Genomic DNA, 21,335 nt, shown 5'->3' with positions numbered 1-21,335 from the left:
ATTTGATAAATATAAGTTAGATAAATATTGTGTGTTCATATACACATCATATAGATTCTAGATTTTACAGCACATATCATTCGTAAATATGGACAGATTGTTTCACTTCTCCAAAAAAGTCAACAGCAGAGATTAGTGAAGTGGAAAAGAGTTCATTTGTGGGCAAATGTGGCAAATGATTGCCTTTATCTTTTGCTGGTCAACACAGTGTAACTGCCGCAGGAACCATCAAACAAAGACTCTTTCCTCATCGCAGTGTTTACATACGGGGGTGTAAGGGGCACATTGCAAGATAGTGAAATTGTAGCGCTTTGGATCTCTTTCACTATGCTTGATCAAAGCTTCCCCCAGCTTAATTACTGGGGCAGATTAAAAATAGAGTGTACCCCCCCCCCCCCCCCCCCATCAGCCTCCACAGTCTGTCAGAGCTGGCAACTGAGCCCATATGCAAAAGACTCATCTGCTGCTACCCAACCCCTTATTTGATGAATTACAAATATACATTTTTGCACTCTCCTCCTGTTCACATCGCTGCTGGGAGACTGGACGTCTTAGGAGAGATGCTCAACGTCTGCCTGCTATTTCATGTGCTAAAACAAAATGTAGGAACACGCTTGTTGGGGCCATATTCATGCTCTTTATTTCCTAACTTATTTTAGGAAGTGTCAAGCATTTGTACTATATGCCCCAAATAGACACACATTAGGCCACAAAATCCCGTTTAAACTAATTGTGTCCCTGGGACTCTGATTTGGGTTTTTGTTTGTTGAATTAGCGCTGAATTATGTGACAATGTTCAGTGGACTTGGAGTGATACTCATGGTGACAATGACAATTATAATTGGAAAAGTCCTTATGCTCTAACAGTCCCAACAACATGCAAGAATTGGCCAAATACAGCCAACCCAAACAAGTACCGGTAGATGCTTTTTGGATGTTATGACAGTGAAGAATATTTAAAAAGCTTCAGAAATTTGAACTGATATCCAAAAGATATTTAGGCCTTGATTTAAAAAACGAATGCAGGTAGCAGCTAAGAAGAAATGTCACATTTTTGTTGACATTATATTTACCCAAGTGTTTAACATTCAAACCATCAGATCCACATCTATTCAGCAACAAAATGCCTGACATGTCTCTACTGAAGTACAATAAAATGTATCTGATTTTACATGGAACATCTGACCTTCCATGTTTTGAACTATCAGCATGTTAAAGTCGCTTTAATCAATATTTTTATGATAACAATGGATCAAATGACTACGTGTTTCGTGAAAGGGATCCGATGTCAGATGTCGCCCACTGTGAATGAAAGACTTTGCTGAATTTTGATTCGCTGAACCAGTTACGTGTGCATTAATGTAAATCATCTCCCCAACCTATTGGCCACAGTGAGATTTGAACCAAGTGTTACTTTATTTACAAAGTGATGACATGCTTTGCCACTTCCCAGCTTGTTTCTGAAATGACAAAGCAGTCGAAAAGAGCGATCACAGCACAGGTGTAGACAGATTGATCTCACACGATATAAAATTACACAATTACAAAATGATGCAAGACAGCGGTACATCTGTTTGGAGGAAATGTACAGAAATCTCCAAAATCGAGGTAGAAAAAGCACGCACTGCTCGACTGATGACATTTGACACAGGTTCATACAAGTCACCAAAGAGTTTAAATGAGAGCGATGTCATGAGGGAAGTGACCACATCCTGATTCAAAATTTAGATCGCAACACTTTTGACAAGTAGGGCCGGTGAGTGTCCTACTTCTTAAAAGGAAACTGCAGAGTTCAACAGGTCTAGTTCGATGTATGAAACAAATAATGTCAGCTGCTAAATGTGGAATGAAACTGATCAAGGCAAAAATAACAAGAGTGAGGATGTCCACAGTATCATGGTATCATGGTATCATTGAGTTCAGTTTCAATTCAAGTGTGCGATCAAGTGTTTGGGTGAAACAAGAAAACACTTCTGCCAAACTGTCTTTCACTTCAGAATGTCTGATGATTGATGCATGTAAGACACATATGTTTCATGCAGACACTATAAGGAAACTACTTTCAGTTCATTTTTGTAGCAGCAAACACTGAAATATCATGAATGGAAATGTTCCCTTCATGTTTCATTTTAACACGATTTTCCACCCACCTTCATTCCCTCGTCATCATCACACTTTAAACATTTGTGAAAGATTTAAGGTGCTCCTGTTAAATTTAGTGAGAGGACAACTTGAAAAGTATGACTGGAGATTAAGTGATATAAAAAATATTTAATCCTGGCACAAAGCACAATGAACCTCAGTGTTCACTCTGTTTGAAATTAATCTTGGAGGTACTCAAATGCGTGTTGAGATGAAGATGTTCAAAAGACACGTGCCACATAACAAATGTTTTCTCCTAATCAAACATCAATTTTGTAGATATACAAAAATCTGTTTACTTTCTGTTTCCTCTGAAAGCCCAAGGATGATTGATTGTGTTTACATGTCATTTTCTTTGTCACTACATTATCCTTCCATGCATCCAGAGCCAGGACGGAATTGTGGCATATGCACAAAAGCACTGTCGACTTGAATAGCCCATCAAGTACGCTCTGTGATTTTCTTTCCCAAAATACTGAGTCACACACAAAATGAAGTGATTGCGCTGTCTCTCTGCCTTTGCGGAGGGGCCAAAGTGCCACCATCAGTGACTCCCATTTCGCCAGTCTTCGTCTTATCTACAGGCCTGCTGTGAAGGCTACATGTTGCCTTGTAAGCACCAAGTGCACAAGCACAGGGCCGCCATACCCCACTTTTTGAGATTCGATATATGATGCTGAAGTACCCTGCTTTAAACCTTGAGAGCCTCATGCACGCCCACAGCAGACAGTCTGCGGTTGATGTTGCGATAACGACAGCGGAGAAGGTCACGATAAGTGGAGCGCAGGTCTCGGTTGAAGAAGGCGTAGATGAAGGGGTTCATTAAGGAGTTGGCGTAGCCTAACCAGAGCAGCGTGCGCTCCAGCCAGATGGGCACACAACTACACTCCACTCCACAGATAAAGGGCCTGGCAGTGGACAGGATGAAGAACGGCAGCCAGCACACAGCGAAGACCCCCACGATCACCCCTAGTGTTGTCGCTGCTTTCTGCTCCCTCTTGAAGATGGAGATGTTCCTGCGCTCACGGTTCAGCAGGCGGGACAAGGCCGCGCACTCCTCCACCACACCGAGCGGCTTCAGGCCCTGCATTCGCAGCGCCTCATTAGTTACTGTTTCGAGGCGCTCGCGCCGCGAAAGGTCAGGGAAGCGGTGCTTGGCGCCACTCTTGCGAGCTGCCCTGAAGATCTTGTAGTACATGACCAGCATGACCAGCATAGGGATGTAGAAGGCTACAGCCGTGGAATAGATGGTGTAGCCAAAGTCTTGGCTAATGAGGCACACACCGGCTGTGTGGACGTTTTTGGCCCAGCCACAGAAAGGTGGCAGGGTGATGGATGCTGACGCCAGCCACACTCCCAGGATCATCTTCGCCATTAGCTGACCGTTCTGCCGGGCTGGGTAGGTGAGGGGCCGTGTGATCCCCAGATATCTGTGAGGAAACGACACAAAATAATTATCAGTACTAGCCTCCAGGCTGATTTTCTTCATAGGACGAAAAGCAGTTGAAGCTACGTTGATGTTTTCTCTAAAAAGCGTTTAATACCTTGTCCAGCACAGTAGCTTTATCTTCAAGGAAACAAGGACAATAACTTACATATAATGCACCCAGACACTCTGCTGAAGAACAGAAATCCATGTCCTCTCCGTCCTGGAGGACCATTAGCTTTTTGTTTTGCTGTTTTTGGCTTTGGGGGAGCTTAGCAGGTAGAGAGGGAGCTATCAAGCAAAGGGCAGCTCAGTAGTTTCAAATAGCAGCTGGAGGTGTCAGAGAAATAAAGATAAAATGATGTGTGAAAGGTTTGTACAAAACTGGGAAAATAGCCACTAACCTCACAAAATGATCAATCTGTGTGTACATCGCAATGTGTTTTGGCTGTAAGCCCACAGCCTTCATCAGCATCAAATGCATCATTGATGATAGCTGTATATTTGTCACTCCTGGCTGTTTTTCTGTTTTCCGTCTCTATTGTTAATCTCAAGATAAAAAGCTTGAGGGAGCACTGGCCAATTCGTCTCGTTGTCCATCAGTGATACGATGCTATCAGCACTGTGGACAGCAAATTCATCTCAGTTTTCTCAGGACTTTCCACTTTTAGATGTTTAGTTTATACGACTCGAGGTCCGATCTCTGTTTACACATTTATAAAGCAGTTTTGTGCCTGTTACAAATGCCATGTGACTGTGTACAATCTGTACTCAATATTCTGTTACATTCAGATTAAAGGACAGGCAATAATTAAACAACTTTGTTTGTGTGTCAAACATGCCGTATGCCAAAATAACCCAAGAAAATCAATTCCAGTGCTTTTTCAAACTGTGCTCATACACAGCACAGCAACAAAAACGTATTTGCTAATAGCAGTCTAAATTTTCAGTTAGCTGCAAGCTAAGAAAATAGGGTACCGCTGAAAACTGTAGATTGTTAACAAATGACAACACACAGTGCAAGGGGTATTGATTTAGACAGAATAAATTGAAAAGGACAATCAGGCTACAATTGCACTGCAGCTAAGAGCACTCGATTATATTCCCGCTGCACCACCCCCGACCCCCTCAAACATCTGACACAGATCTGATGTTCTCTAATCAGCTTAAAAAGCTACACAGAGTCCCGATTTTTTTTTCCCCCATTTCCTATCTGGACCACATGTATAATTCGATGGTCACTTGCAGCATGTGACCTACATGCCACTTATATCAGAATTTGTCAGCGTTGCAGTGACAACAAGTGAAACATCCATTATTTATTTTAGACATTATTTTGTCGCCCATGGCAGTTTGAGTGGACGACTGATGGCACAGACGACCATGAGACACAAGAGCGGAAACAAAGCCAAATGCGCATCCCTCATTTCAATCAAAAATGTATTCACAATGTTTTAACGCATTGCTGTTCATTAAATTTGATATTGGGTATAAGTGACATCACATATCAGACGCCTTGACAGTGACTTTGTGGTTCCCATTCAAACCATATAAACACTGTTACTGAGTCCTTCTTACAGATCCCTTGGCTTAGATTAGTTGGGCTCACTGAATATTACATAACAACTACTGTGTATTCAACCCCCAATGCCTTCAACCACTGCTCTGCCTAGTTAACACACCTCACTTAAAATTGACTTAGGGCTGAACACATCCAAGTGAGCGATGTGAAATAGATACAAGGCAGATCCTGAGATGGGTACACTCCATGCTGTGGGAATTCTTAGGAATACATAATGGAAACCCAGTAATGCAACACTCCTCTGAATGCATTATTCAATAATGAGGAAGGTGCTTGTGGTGCTTATTTGGGGTGATATTTGTGTGCCTGTGGGGGGTGGAGGGCAGCTCTCCACAATTCTATGACTCATCTGCAGCCCTTTAGAAAGCAGAGCTGTTTTCAGACGCACTCACGTTGAAGAAAAGAAATCCTCTCATCATCCTTTGGAGACAAACAACTGCCAAGTTGGACAAGACAGCATGCATTTTAACACTCCATTACACCGCTTCCTGCTTGTCGTTAGCAGGATGAGTTGACGCAAACATCTGTGGGAGCTCCGGTTGGTTTTATCTTGTTCATTTTGACATAAAGGGATTAAACTCCTCTGACCCCAGAGACCCAGTGAGAGCATACAGCACCGCATGAACAGTGTATAATACGGAACCAGGCAAAATTTGGGTTATACAACTAATAACGCCAAATAAACACGTAAAAATATGCACAATATGAATAAATCAGTGAAGAATTATTAAAACTGCAATAACTGTCTGAAAACACTCATGAAAGCTGTTTTAGTGACTCAAAACAGTAAAATAAAACCAAAACAGTGAGCTTAAAGATATTAAAAAGCTCAGTAAAGCTGAAACAGAACTACAAAATCAGGTGATAATTCTCTGTGGTTTCATCACAACAAGCGACCCCTCTCAGATTTAATCCATTGTTAACTGAAATGTTTATTATAGCAGCTTAAAGGAACATCATTTTATAGCATTGTGCAAAAATAAATGTGAAATTCTAGCATATTTTACAAAATGCATAACATATTTAAAACCACCTCACACCTCAGAGGAAGCACATAATCTTGCAAAAATAAACAGTGGCAACGGATTATAAGCACCTCCCAGAACTCGCCGTGCACTAAACAGTAACAGTGACACACATAGAGAGTTTAGAGTGTGCTTTTTCACATCTCTGGAGGATTTGGGACATATCCACAGTCCCAGCAGCCCGAGGGGATTACCCTGCCACTGACAAACAGTGTGCCCGTGCTAATGTAGAATCCCATTACTTCCGCTAGGCTGCCAGCTAGGGCACAGTAAAGTCAACTATTCTCTGCGCTGCAAGCGGCTCTGGTGTGCAACAGTCGTCAGGCATCTCCAGGACCACCAATCAAACCTTTTATGTCTGTGAGAGGGGATACTCTGTGAAATATTTACCAAGCTGCAGTTGTTTTGGGCAGAGGAGCGGTACATTTAGAACAGGATCTCCTCAAAAGAAAGTAACCAGGAGGGAAGTCTGTCAAATTACTTTTTTTCCCACAGAAACTCTCCACCAGAGAATCCTCGCTCATTCACCTCACTGAGGCATTTAGAATTCCTATGTCATATACTTGAGGGCAATCCATAATGAGCCTGTGAAAAAGTGAAACGTTTCCCATTTTAGGCAGAATGTCATTTTTTGACACAGTCCATCTGTGTGAGTGAATTGGTGCACAGAGATGCAGACGTTGCCTGAAATCAAAGCCTTTTGTTGAAGAACTGCGTCTTCAATAACTGAATGCAGCTTGGCTGCTTTTTTATCCAGAAGTCAGCAGTGTGTATTCACTGCATTCATGCTTGGTTTTGTTTTACGTAAAGTGAGTGAGAGAAATCTGAAAACACCTGATGCAAAATACTTAACCTTAACCTTACTTATGATTTTTGGTGTACTGTTCTAGTAATACCAACCTGAATAACCCTAAACCAAGGTATCTTTTTGGGTAAAAAATGAATTCCAACAAAAAATAAACAGTATTTATTCTGAGCTGACCTAGACCGAAGAGGATCAACTCTGTCTAGAGAGAGTTCTGGGATTTTTCTCCGACATCAGACAACACCGTCAGTCCTCCAGGAATGCTTCAGCTCTCCTATTCTATTTGAGGAACCTCCGTACGACAGAAATTGAGCTGCTTCTCTCACAGAGCACACTGCGGAGCTGTCATTTTCTCCTCAAAAAGGAAGCAAAGGAGTAATCCCATCTGTTTCATACTCAACACTGAATTCTGCCGTACTCCTTTTAGATCAGACAAACTTGCACCGGTTTAGGTCAGGTTCTGCTTTGTTCTCTGACTTCTGCTCCCTTTCAGGTTGAATGAGTGAGTAAAATAGCAGCCGTAGTTTCAAAAAACATCTCTAATAGACTCTTACATAAGCCAAACTGAGTCATCCAGACCTACTTCAGCCCTCACATTAGTTATTTATCTCAAGCTACAGGACTGCCAGCTTAGGTCAGACTGGTGTCAAATAGTCTGTGAACAGTGTTGGCACTTATTTCAGCTGACACGTCGAAGAAGATGCTTGCGAACTGACGCAACAAAAGAAGTGTTTACCAGAAAGTGAGTAGGTCAAAATTGTGTGTACTTTATGATGACTAAGAACTTATTCTATGCTCAATCAATCGTTTTGATGAAATGATACTTTGAGGACGTGACTGCGGGATTCTAAGTGTTGGGCTGCACTTGTCTGAGTCGATATTAAGCATAGAATGGCAGTTCACCCAAATTACAAAAACACATTTTCCGACTTATCTTTATGCTGCCACTTACCCGTAGTGATATCTAGCCATGAAAATAGCTGCTAATAACCGAATTACTCTTGAATTACTCCTTCAGTCACAGGGTGATAGGGAGACATAATGCTGTATGGGCTGTTAAGCGAAAGGTTGAGGTTTCATTCATTTCTGGTTTTGGTGAAACTAAAGCACTCAACCTATTTCGAGCCAGAACAGCTGTGTGGGAAAGGGATAGCATTGTCAGATGGTCACACAGTCTGTTGGTCTAACACTTTGATGCAAACTGAAATGTCTCCTCAGCTATTGAACAGATTACCATGAAACACAGTGTGTTTTCAATTAGTTATAGTTAATTATAACATTTTTGGTCGTCTAAAAAAAGTATTATTCAGACTTTGATTGTACTTAGCGCCACCCTCGTTCAGTTGTGATCTACATACTATATTGGATCGCAAGATAGTTTGGAATCATCAATGGTGTATTTTGATGGTTGCTGTATTTGTCCTTAAGGACAGTAACACATCCTACAAGGACAATAACAGCAACTACTTTGAGGGGCATGTCTGACACAAAATTACTTTTAATCCCTAGAATGTTTCCCAAATCTCAAGGCACTTGTGGGCTCCGTATATAATTGTAGTTTTCAATCGCCCACAGATTGCACCCCTGACAACCATTTAAAAATGATCACGCCTCCTAATAATGTTGGAGTCGTAAGCTTTTCATAAAGGTGAGCTATTTACAAAATCACTGCGGTTAGTTGAAAGGCACACCTATAAACAATGCTTCCACTCATCCGACTTAAAGTCCTGATGCCTTTATAATGTCTGTGTTACTTCCTCCTAATTGTTGTAAAGCAGTACTGTGGATATTTTATGACCTCTGCACAGCACAACACCTGTCTCTATAGGGTGCTTACTGGCTCTCACAGCAATAGAGATGATGGGCAGCTATTAGTGCCACAATGATGAATGGATTCCCCTTCAAACAGCCAGCGTGTCCATCCCTGTCAGAGCAGGGTGTCCTTTGAAAACAAAGCAAATACGCTATACGGGCTCTACGAAGTAGATTATTGAGAATCGGGTCATAGAATAGAAGATAATGGCGACTAAAAAGCTACACATAAACTCAGCAACACAATATAAGGTGTAGTTCAGGTAAGCCACAGATGAGTAGAGTTGCAATCACAACTTTGAGCAGATCAACCCTCCACAAGATAGCACAGCAAGTTGACTTAACAGTGGGGTATTCTGAAAAACAAACTAGTTAAATGAACATGTCGTCCGATCACAACAGGTGGTTAAAGAGCTCTGACCTGCCACACTGGAAGGAGGTTTGAAAAGCCTGCCAGGATAGTGAGGGCTAAGACACAATAATCATTCAAATGAGAAGGACGAAATCATTCGCGGGAGGCATTCGTAGTGCGGCGCTTGTTTGTGCATAAGAAAATTGATTACTGTCTCCCTTCCACACACCTGGCCAATCTCTGCCTGAAGTGAGCGTGATTGTCCAAATTCCAACGTTGGAAAGGTGTGTCGGGTGCAGGATATTCAGACACTGTTAGATCATCTCACCAGCGTTTTGACCCCTCTAATGCACCATCACCCTGCATCTACTGAATAGTGCAGGAGAAAAAGCATATGAACAAATGACTGAACACAGACAAATTCAGCAACATCTCATGAAGATTTGTGAGATAGGCATTCACTGCTCTTAATGCAAACACACACACACACACACACACTAATGTTCAACAATACAGGGATTGAAATATTAGCTGTCATGCTACATATACAATCTATATGTATATGTGTGTATGCGTGAGTGTGTGTGTGTATTGCAAAACTGAATAAGTACGTTCAACATAAGTTTAAAGGGGAAAGAAAACACAATTCCCATCACACACATTATTTAATGTTTTTCTCTCTGTTCGGCTCACTCGTCGGACTCCCTTTCCCAGCGGGCTCTGACAGCATCATCTGGCCCTGATCTTTCATGGGTGTTTTTTTCAACCTCTTCATTCTGATAATGGCAGTCTCGGAGAGCTTGCGCTTCCAGTCCTCAAGATACTTCAAAAGCACTCACACTCTATCTCATGATCTGTGATCCATGGCTTGAACAAACTAAGTTGAACAGAATCAACTTTATTTTTTTCTGTAGTGCACAGTAAGTCATGATGAGACGTAAACTGGCGTGCTTTAAAATCTTTAGTTAGACAATTATAGGGCTTGGCTTTTTTCCACACGTTCTTTGCTTTTTTTGTCCATCATGCAAATTGCCAAGACCTATTTTTTTCCCAAACTAGTCAAAATGAGTTCCTTTTTATATTCTGAAATCACCTTTATATGTGTGATGAATATTTTATCATTATCTTTAAGTCATCAAGAATTTTTTTGTGTCTTTGGACAACCCTGTCTGCTAGAAATGATATATTACGCAATTGTCCTCCCAATTAAGTTGGTGTTACATCAGTGAAGAAATCGCTACATTTATCGACTATGCCGGACATTCAAAGTGCAGGACTTTGACTCCAGAGACCGGGGTTTCGTCCCGTCTGGTTTACGCAATAAATTAACATGTTATGTCTCGTGTTTTGAGTTATTCTGTATGTAACGCAGACCATGATATCTCTCTTTCTCTCTCTCTCTCTCTCTCTCTCTCTCTCTCTCTCTCTCTCTCTCTCTCTCTCTCTCTCTCTCTCTCTCTCTCTCACGTCTTACTATTTATTGTGGTTAATATTCTGGAGCAGAAGCAAATTGGTCACAACCTTAATTTCCATGGCCCTGACTATAAATAACCTGTTATGGAAGCAAACAATAATTAGGTCAACACCAAATTCACATTTGCATAAACAACAAAGATGCTCTGACTTTTTTGAACAGCACTGTTCGGAAACAGTCAACTAAATATTTTAGTCATAAACCTTGTGTCTGTGGTCTTTCCTGAATGTTTTTTAGTGTGAGACAAGTTAAGAACAGCTTTCCGTGTCTGCCACGTCATACCATTTACTTTTACTTTCTGAATGGATTCTTGCGGACCCGTTGTGCATTTAGCCTTTTTTTGCTTTCTGTCAATTCTTTAATGCACTTCCATTATCCAGTGGCAGCCATGGTGACCAGATTTGTGGTGCAGATACAAAGCCTATATAGACCTATATTTCTACCAGGAAAATTTAATTTGACTCCATCCCACTCCCTCAGTGGGATATGTTCAGGAATAAGCTTTATCGTAATTTGCATGCAATATGGCAAGTGGAGTGCTATTATTGCCTACCACAATGTACATTTACTGTGGTCAGCATCCCTTGAGCAGCCCCAACTCTGCAAACTCATTTAGTGAGATCCCAGAAAGCTCACTCAAATATTAATGAGTGCGCTAACTCTCACTTCATTACTATACAATGAGTCAAGTATGCTAATGGAGGTGACTAAATACGTGCCAGCAAGTCCATCGTCTTCTCTTTTTCCTGTCACGATGATGTGAGAGAGCCTCTCATCTCAGTCACCTTCCCTTTGGTTCTGTCACCGATGGCGCTCGTTCTCTCAAAGGACACCTCGAAAATTAAATAAGCTCAGATGTAGTCTCAGATGTGGGGGCGGTATCTAATTCCCCGCTTCCGTCCATTTTACTTTTGACCTTTAGAAAAAAATGTTGAACAATTTTAGTTACCAAGGATACCACAGGCAGCTCCTTTTTGAGCCGACTCTCTTTCTTCCAAATTGGCATCTAGCCAGCCGTTAGAGAAGCTGAAGTAGCTGTGCGGTCGATTATATGTCATCATTTTGCGGCTCTGAAAATGGAAAAGGACAGCACGGAGGAGTTGTATCTAACTTGTTCCTGAGTCACTAGACACCATGTAACATGGAGGCAAACGTTGAAGACTGTGCTTGTTCTCCTCCTTGTATTCTCTTCCTGACCTTTTATTTTTGGGTCATGAAAATATCAAAGATATTTAAAAACTCAGCTAAGGGCAAGAGAATGCTTTAGATACCTGTATTATTGCTGAATTGTATTATTATGAATGCTTCATCTTGTGCATAGTAAATTATCTGTTATGTAGTTCTGACATATTTCAATTCAAGGTTCAAATGTGTTGTTTATCTCCTGGGAACTTTTATAGAACAAAACGTTCAATCGTGTACAAACAAACCCAAAACCCAGATCAAACCTGTACAAGTCATGGATAGTAAGTTCGACAATAATTAAATTCACACTTCATCCAACCCTCAGCTACAAATAACCTTTCTAAATGTTTTTAGGGTCATTATTCCTGAATGCAGTGCATTTAATAGACAATCCCCTAAATGATTGGTATTCAGTGAATTCAGTCCAGGAACCTAAAAATTAAGCTTTCCCCCAAAATAACAACATAACAAATGTAATTATATAAATGTTTTTTTATGTATTTATGTCTTGTTGTTGAAGGGTACTATAGAAATAAACCCAACTTTGCCTAAGGCCTCTTCCATATATACCTATAGGGCAACAGCTGAGTTATCACTGTTTAAATAGTCATTGAACATCACCACAGCAGCAGATATGTATCGGTTTTCTCTTTCACTGGGTTTATATCCAAGTGTCAATAATGTCATATGAGAAAAAGAAAAACAGCTCATTGATTCTTGACATAATGTAGATTCCTGCATTTCTGTCTTCTCTGGTTCTCAACCTCAACTGGAGATTTGAGGCCTTCTGATCTTCTAAATGATTAATTGGATCTCCAATATGCCTTCAGTCTTCAGCCAGATGTTGGGTGTGTCATTTTAATGAAAAACCTAGAAATCAAACATTTAAATAATATTCTATAAAGGACCATTTTGATTCAAAAAAATAGACAACAACTGCTTTACTGCTTACATCAGCTGGACTGATATTAATGCTTTCCAGGAGAAGAAAGCGAATATAATGTAATTTGATTCTGCACCAGGTGATATGCATCATAAGATATGGAGGTTGAATCTATGCTCCTCTCTGAGCATAGTGTGCACTACCCAGACACAACTCTAGCTGATGACAGGAATATTCATTACAACAGCAATTTCACTGCTGTTTATCTCGCCTATGAGCAGCGAGAGAGAGAACATAACTCAGTTATTCAGTCTCTTTTTACTGGCAAAGCATATTTACAGTGTATGTACAGTATCACGTTTGTACATTTCCAGGATTCATCTTCACGCAGACTAATTTGAAAGATAAACAAACAAAATACCATTATGGGCAACAAGATAGCAATACTGATGTGGTGAATTAAGGGTCACTGTTGTGTAGCTAAAGCAGTGCACATAATGATGAGTTAGAAACAGCGTCAATGAGCTTAATGTAGACAAAAGAAATGAAGGTTTCTAATTCGTAAGAGCTACAGTAGAGCTGAAGAAAAGTACCTCTGAAATTTGCACAGCAAAGTCAATATAGTACGCCTTCTTCGTCTCACTGGGGCTAATCCTCCGTGTACATACTCACAGACACAGGCACACACACACAATTCACCAAAACTGGCAAATGGTTCTAAGCTAGCAAGCTAATATCATTGGCCATGCTAGCTGCGTGTCTCTAGGGATGGCAATGTCGGTCGGTCTTTCGTTCCACACTTTGGTCTGGACTGAAATATCCCAACAACTGCTGGATGGATGGCTGTGATATTTTTTAGAGGCATTCATGGTCCCCAGAGGATGAATCCTACAGACACGACTTCTCATCTAGTGCCACCAACAGGTTGAAGTTCTCACTTATCCGGGGAAATATTGCAAATCTACTTGATATATTGGTAGAAAATGTCAAAGTCCCCAGACAATGTTTCCCCAATGACTTTAATGATTCCTTGACTTTTGTCATGACATTCCCATCAGCTTCAGCTTCATGGGTTTATGTTTAGTACTGATTAGTATATGTCAGCATGTTAACAGGATAAACTACGGTGGTGGTGGTGAACATGTTGAGCATCATCATCCTCATCATCGTCAGCTCAAATACAAGCATTTACACTGACTTTATGCCCCCTCTAAACAAATACACATGGATGCAAAAGGTTGGTCACTGGTTTAAGTCAAAGGGATAGTTTGGATGTTTTCAACTGGTGTTGTATGAGGTACTTTTCCAGAGTCAGTTACCTGTGTGTACACTATATTTAGAATATTTTAGCAGGTTTACCTTGCCATGAGACAGATATACAGTCGACACTGAAGACGTTATACATGCTCTCTTCAAAGCCAGTATACTCCATTGGAAAAAATAGTAGTTTTACCTTGCACAACACAGGAGTCGCTGGTCTATCGCTGCCTCGATCGGTCAGTTTATTTGTGTTATTGTGCAACTTAATTTATTCGGTTTTACCAAAGTCACACCATTACACAAACAAACGAATCCATCAAGGCAGCGGCAAAGCAGCAACCCTGTGTTCTGCGAGGCAATATTAGTTTTTTTGTATTCGTTATTTTTCTTTCGAGAGCATAGAAATGGCTTTCTCACAACAAGGTAAACCAGCTAAAATATTTTAAATATAGCATAAACTTAAACTGATTTTCTGTCAGCTGGGCCTTTCTTTTATGTGACTAAAATAAGTTTTGCTGCTGCACCCAACCGCAGCAGTACATTGCTTCCATGCAGTAACTCTTGTCTGCTTCTCCAAACTGGGGACGTGCCAACCGTCATCTACTGTAGGTAATATACTGACAACCCCACTTCAAAACATTGGAACTATCCCTTTAACGACTCAGTTTTTGTGTACAGGAGCATTTATGCCTGGATTTGATGGACCGTATAAATATTCAGTTCATGTTCACAGTTGAACTAAATGCCAAAACTTGAGTTGCATTGTTCTGCAACAGCAGCAATATGCTTAACGTTCAAAATGTATTATCTGCAATCCACAGTATAGTGTGTTTGCAGCCTCTCAGCTCCATCAACAGGAAACTCATTATCTCTCTGCTTGGTAAATGCTCGTTGGCACTTTGTTGAATCATGATGAATAATGGACCCCACCTTTGTTATGCCAAACACAAAGCTTGATTTATGCCATACTAAAGTCACTCAGCACTTTGCCCTTTTATTCTCCCTGTCCCCAGAGATTGCTGGGTAAATAGAGTGACAAGCTGGGAATAGCAAAGTAAAACTCAGATCTCTATCTGTGGACCAGTTAGTAATCCATCATCTTCTAATTGCTCAGGAAGGTGTCACGTACCAATACTGCTGCTGACGTATGAAAGTTCCATCCCCCTAGCTCCCCCCTAAACAAGGGTTTCTAACAGTTTTCATCAACCCTGGGTTCTTAAGACTCCCTCAAAACATCAACAACTGTGTGTATTTTTTGTGCAAGGAAGGAAAACAGAAACATCAAATTGGGGTCAGATGTTTTTTTTACCAAATAATAGGAAGTTGCAAATCACTCAAAACATCAACATGACAGCCCAAAACAATCTCCTTCATAACCTCATTTTATTTAGTGAAACACTTTGGCTGAATATTTTAATTCCAGTCTTTGATCCATCAATGCTACTATTCAAACATCATGCATAGCTGGATCTGGTTCAAGAGCTCACTGATTAGTTGTGTCGGCAAATCTGATTTAAGTGGCTCCCTGCAGAGACAACCAATGAATCAACACAATCAATCAAATCACAGATTTTGTGTCAGTGACACATGAATATCTGCGCCGTTTACGTTTTTTTTCATCAAGGCATTTCATGATAATGCAAATGTTTGCATGTTAACAGGTAAAAACAGTCGTTTTCAAAGTGTGTGTGCTTAGCAATGGTGTTCATTCAGAGCCGTTAGGTTTACAGAAGGACAAAAATAAAAACCTTTCTTCCTCTAAAAGGGGGGGGGGGTGACAGAATCATTTTGAGAACTTTAACTCATGTTTAACATTACACCTGATAAAAACAAATCGGCATGTTAGCATCGGCATTCTGAGCATGTTAGCAGGCTGATGCTAGCTATGGTTTTAGACTCTTGGTCTTGTTCTCTTCCTCTTCGTCTTGTTTTGGTTATTAGATCACATTCAGTTTAATGTTGCATTTCTGCCCTTTTTCTTAAGCTATTTGCAAATTAGGAGGATCTCTTCAAAGAACTACAGAGTGAGAATGCAACTGGAAAGGAATTGGAAATATTTGGTCAGGACATGCTTTCATGCCATTCGACAAATCAAGCTAAGGAGTGTCATTTACATTTCTCATGAATGTTGACCATGTTCTCTACAGTTAGCATTTAGTTAGCTTGAATGATTGACTTCAGCTTTTCATCTCTATGATTCTTGTTTTTAGAGGTATGAGAATCCTTGTCCTGAACACTTGGATGCATAAACATTGTGTATATGTTGTTGGAAATGTTTTTCTTTCTTTTTCTGTTTCATCAGGAGGTAAACAGACCACAAGCATCTTATTGCAATATACTACTTCCTCTTGCATATCACAAGAAACTTGAAATCGAAACACATTGAAATCTGCTAAATATGGTGACGTCCAGGCCTGATTGCAGCATTCCACGATAGACACATCCTGCACCTGAATATATTTATTCTACGAATGAGCCAACGACAAGGCTTTCAAATCATGGCTGCTTACACCATACAAGATGATTTGCAAGTAATCCTCTGGTAAAAGTAAAGACCAATCACAAAGTCAAAAGAGAAACAAGCCACTGCCATCATTTCTGCTCTCCTCTCTTTGACTTTCTTTTCTCAGTCATCTCAACCCCCTTCGGCTCCATTCCCACACATACCACCCTATTTGACCACATGATCAGGGGACATTTTGTCTCTCACTTCATGTGCTTCTGTAAAAGAAGTCAAACAGACAGTCAAATAGGATGGAAAGTGAGCTGCGGTTGACAGTACAAACAGCACTTATCAAAGATTAACTTGCCAAATGCCTTCTCCCAGCATTTTTATTTAATGCTGGTCTGAAATGTTTTCATTGACAGCAGTTTTGCTCCGGAAGAAGTCCTTGTTTACATGAGGTGGATTACTTTAAAAAGGAGAGTGGTTTGTCTTCTCTCTATGAAACAGCTGTAGTGGCTTGAAACATTCAATGTGTCTCTTGTGATTTCTAAACCGTCTAAAATGTAGCACTCTCTGTAAACTGGTTTGGATCATAAGATTAAAGAATGCCGTGTAACATCCTATTTAGTGCCAAAACACACTTTCTGACGCGATTTAGCATTTCTTTACAAGCATGAACTGTCTGTGTTTGATCTGATCGCATTGGCCTCGGAGGAGATGTCCAATCCTCCGCATTTCAGTGAGGTGGCCCGACAAGTGGGAAGAGAATAGTGCCTGAGAGAGTGGTGCTTAGGCGTCACATCACATTACCTGAGGATGCGTCAGCTGGGGGAAGTCATCTGTATCTGCTAATGCGGGTGGATGTCCCCCAGTTGCACTAACCAAGCGCTGCCTCTCCTGGGAGGAACTTACTCGCCGACCTCACAAAAATATTGCCAGATGTGGATCGAGGGTCAATACGGGAGCTGTGTGTGATTTTCTCCCTCAAATCCCTTGCAGAAGCTTACGGGTGTGATCACACCTACACTGTGTTTTCTTTCGTCTGAACCTTGGTGGAAAAGTTTACATCACTGCAGTTATGTGATATTTTTTCTTGGCCTACATCCCATCCATCTTCCACACGTTCACTGGTAGTTAAGCCGAGCTATATTTGGTTTTCAAATTGAACTACTGTATGTCTCATGCTCCCAAGCTCCTCCATTCATGTCTTTTCTTGGACATGTGAGAAACTACAGAAAAGGACTACCCCCTCTTCCCACTGTTGTGAATAAATCATTCATATTTCACTTTTGAATTATTGAGCATACAGCGTATTACTCTCAGTGAAGGTAAATACTGAGTGTAGTCAAAATAGAGCCTAACTTTTTAGGGATGTGGGCACAAAAGTGGTTAAGCCTGAGCCGAAATTGCATGCTGGGATATCTTGTGAAAGAGCAGACCTACATTCATATATAGATTTGCTTTTGTTCACTTCCCAATACTCAGGCTGGACTCTTCTGCTGTGACTGGGTCAGTGCTGTGGTGTGTTAGGTTCAATTCGCAGTGTTGGATCTCCACTTAAAGAAGCTGGAGGTGCTGAATGGGTACTCATCCATAAGCATGGCTTTCACAGCCATGAATCCACATTTGCACATACAGTATAAAATCAATACCACGGAGGAGTATTCTGCAGTTATTTTGACGTGACGCAGGCCACAGGATGGGTCACCTTTTCTTCACGTCTGTGAATAGCTCGCTTTTATTGGGTGAGAAAGGTTACTAAACTCAGGTTTATAAGGGACATTATTGCTGTAGTAGATGATTTTTCTAACATATTGCTGGGGGGAAAGAGACAATAGGCTAAACATTCAGCTTTCAAACGAATGTAAGATTGTTTTGTTTATTATTGAAGTGAAATTTTTAAAGAGGCACTCCATGGATTTTGCAAATCATTGTTCAGTTTACTCGTCACAGTGAGTACCTACTAAATCTGTGAAAAGGGTATTCTTTGGCTCCTAATGGAGCTTTCTAAAGGCGTGGAGCTTGAAAGACATGAGAGTTTACCAGGCAGGGGTGCTCTGACAAAAATATACTGTTGACTTGCAGTATGGGAAAACGTTCAATGTTTTGAGGGTTTGACCAATGCTTAACATCCAAAGATAGCTCATGCTGCATCAATGCAGCATCCATTTGAATCATTCTGTAAATGTCCTCCAACTTTACGGAGGTGCAATACCGCATCCCTTTAACGAATCTTGAGACGCTGTCTTGTAACGTATAAGTGTCATGTGTCAAAATGTTGTATTAAATCTTCATTATTTCAGTTTATATTGTGGGAGCCAACAACAATTTGTTACCAGAAGCCTACGTGTATTTATCCGGCGCTGAATACATTTGCGATAAATCGGATGGTGAATGTCAAAGATTCTGTGTTCCACCAGAATGACAGCAGTTTCTCTGAGAGTATCTATTTAAGCCTGTCAAGTTCCTGCAAGATCATAAATGAATTGGCCCCAAACTAGGAACCACTAGGACCACGACTCTAGCACCACATTGTTCATACTGGCATATGCGTGCATTTATTTAAAGGAGCTCTGAGAGACAGTAAATATCCCTCTGCAGCAGAGCACTAGTTTTCAGGAACTGCACAACCCCCACAAACAAACCTGTTCAATCCTGAGCCTCATTTGCAGCTCTCCCTTCTGTCCTGCCTAATTTTCCAATGCATGTCCTTGGGAATCCTAAATGACAGTGAGTGAGCCCTAATTACAGCTAATCATGTGTCTAATTGGCAATTACCATTCTAATGAATTATCTCCAGGATTCCCATTGTGAATCATATACCGAACTCACTCTGCTTTGTTTCATTAAAACGAGCCTGTTTTCATGCAGATCAGCACAAACAGTTTACAGAGCTGTCTGTACGATTGTGTGCCAAAATAATCCCAAACTGACTTCATAATTATTTTAAATTCTCAGTTAGTCTTGAGGTCCACAATAAGCAGGAATTCGTGGAGAAGATCCTCCAGAATGATGTGGTTTGGTGGTTGTGCACACTTTGATTTCATGGTGTGAGATTGAATCACCGACCCTATATTTTCATCAGCCCAAAACACATTCACAGCTCTGTCAATCACACTGTAACACAGATTGATATATGTGATCCTGTTCCTTCCCTAATATCATTCGCTCCTCAGGCGTACTTAAGTCCCTTGTACTCGGTGTATCAACAAGCAGGAAAGATGCATAATTCTGGGTGTATTGCACTGAGGTAATAATGCCTGATTAGCAAGCGGGAGGAATAATCAGATCATCAATACAACAGCGAGCCTCTGTCTTCATTGTGTTTACTGAGGCAGAACAATAACACCATTCATTTGACTTAACGTTATTGTGGCTTAGTGGCAGAAGTGGACATGTCTCATCTGTCACAAGCCTTCAGGCTGAGCTCAGCTGTAGTGTATACCTGAGATCCAGAGTGGCTCTTGATGGGTGGGGATGAGTGCACACCCCCAATTTTAATGTGGAATTTACAGCAACTTACTGTGGAGCTTTTGGGAACTAACTTGAATGAATCATTTTGCACACCAGAATGGCAAAGCTCCTTTTTGTATGTTGCGCAACAGAAAAACAGAAATGGTAGTTCTGTTTTCTCTGAAGTGAACTCTGCCTACAGCACTTTAAATGAATTATTACGGGCGAAATAATAGAGAGCAGGTGCAGTGTGTCCTTAATATAAGTGTAGGAAGATGTAAATCACATACCAAAGTCATCAGCTATGAGGTCGATGGGCGCTGATCCCAACTGCGTAAAGGAAACGCTGATCATAGTCCGGTCAAGCAAATTAATGAAGCGTGCTATAAATGAATCACAGTCTGCATATTCATTTTCTGGTTCAGTGGTTTTAAACGCACAGATCAGGAACGGTTGATCTTGAATGAGGCATTAAAATGTCATTCTCTGGCACAAAACAAATTCATTAGTTCATTTGGCACTTGAACAGTTCCTGCCCTCGGTGGTTTAGCGGTTTTAATTGTGGTTTAATCGTAATTGTGGTGCCACTGCGAATTAACAGGCTTCATTATCAAAGCAGCTTAATTTGCTAACTTTTCGCAACTTACCTATCGACGCTGATCACACACAGGGTCATGATGGAGGCAGTGCAGCACATTACATCCATGCCGATGAAGATGTTGCAGAACACCTCTCCAAAAAGCCACTTGCCCCCGGTCAGGTCTGTCACTATTACGAAAGGCATCACAACTATAGCCACTGACAGGTCCGCCACTGCTAGAGATACCAGAAGGTAGTTTGAAGGTTGTCTCAGTTTCTTCACCACGCACACAGCGATCACCACCAGCGTGTTCCCCATGACGGTGACCGCCGTGATGATCGCCAACATCACCCCGATGATGATCTTCTCCGGGTGCCCGAAATCCTGCAGCTGCTCCCCGCACGACTCGTTCCACATGGCTGTGGGACTGATGGTGACGAGGACGTTGTAGAGAAGCTGCAGAGTGCCATTGATAACTTCGGAAATATCCTCCCTCTTGTTAAAAGTGAGCTCAATTTCCGAAGTATTGTACATCACGACAACGTTATCTGGGAAGGGGTGCAAGGGACGCCTCGCCAGTACACTCCAATTACGCGCATATTTGGAGATGTGTAAGCTGCTCTCGGCTCCTGTCCAGCGGTTTTAGATCGAGGCTGCTGCAGCTGCACCGCATCACAGCTGCCAACAACTCACAGTGGGTTCTCGACTGGTTTCTATTTCAGTTTCAATGATCTGTCTCGAGTGAAATAAGTGCGTGCTCCATCCCGACAAGGAAAAACAACTTTTACTCCAAAACTATGCAATGTAAAAAAAAGTTACAGAACATAAACATAGCGGCTCCCGAAGTGCTTGTTTCTTGGTCCACTAACCGGACAAATATGGACAAATATGGACTATTGGGGGAGTTGCG

General features: G+C 41.2%; 1 protein-coding gene across 1 annotated transcript; it reads right to left on the bottom strand.

Annotated features, from left to right (window-relative positions):
• Positions 1-2,833: 2,833 nt before the first annotated feature.
• On the bottom strand, positions 2,834-21,031 carry htr7c (5-hydroxytryptamine (serotonin) receptor 7c; the record flags this gene model as incomplete). The annotated part of the gene is made up of 2 exons (XM_079269757.1): positions 20,493-21,031; positions 2,834-3,572 (listed from the first exon to the last, which is right to left on the bottom strand). The coding sequence occupies exons 1-2, from the start codon at positions 20,957-20,959 to the stop codon at positions 2,834-2,836; spliced, it is 1,206 nt and encodes a 401-aa protein (XP_079125883.1). The 5' UTR covers positions 20,960-21,031.
• Between the last annotated feature and the right edge of the window lie 304 nt (positions 21,032-21,335).

Source organism: Melanostigma gelatinosum (assembly GCF_949748355.1).
Source record: "Melanostigma gelatinosum genome assembly, chromosome: 6".
In the NCBI taxonomy this organism is placed as follows: Eukaryota; Metazoa; Chordata; class Actinopteri; order Perciformes; family Zoarcidae; genus Melanostigma; species Melanostigma gelatinosum.
The sequence above is the reverse complement of the archived record's forward strand: the minus strand, read 5'-3'. Positions and strand labels throughout refer to the sequence as shown.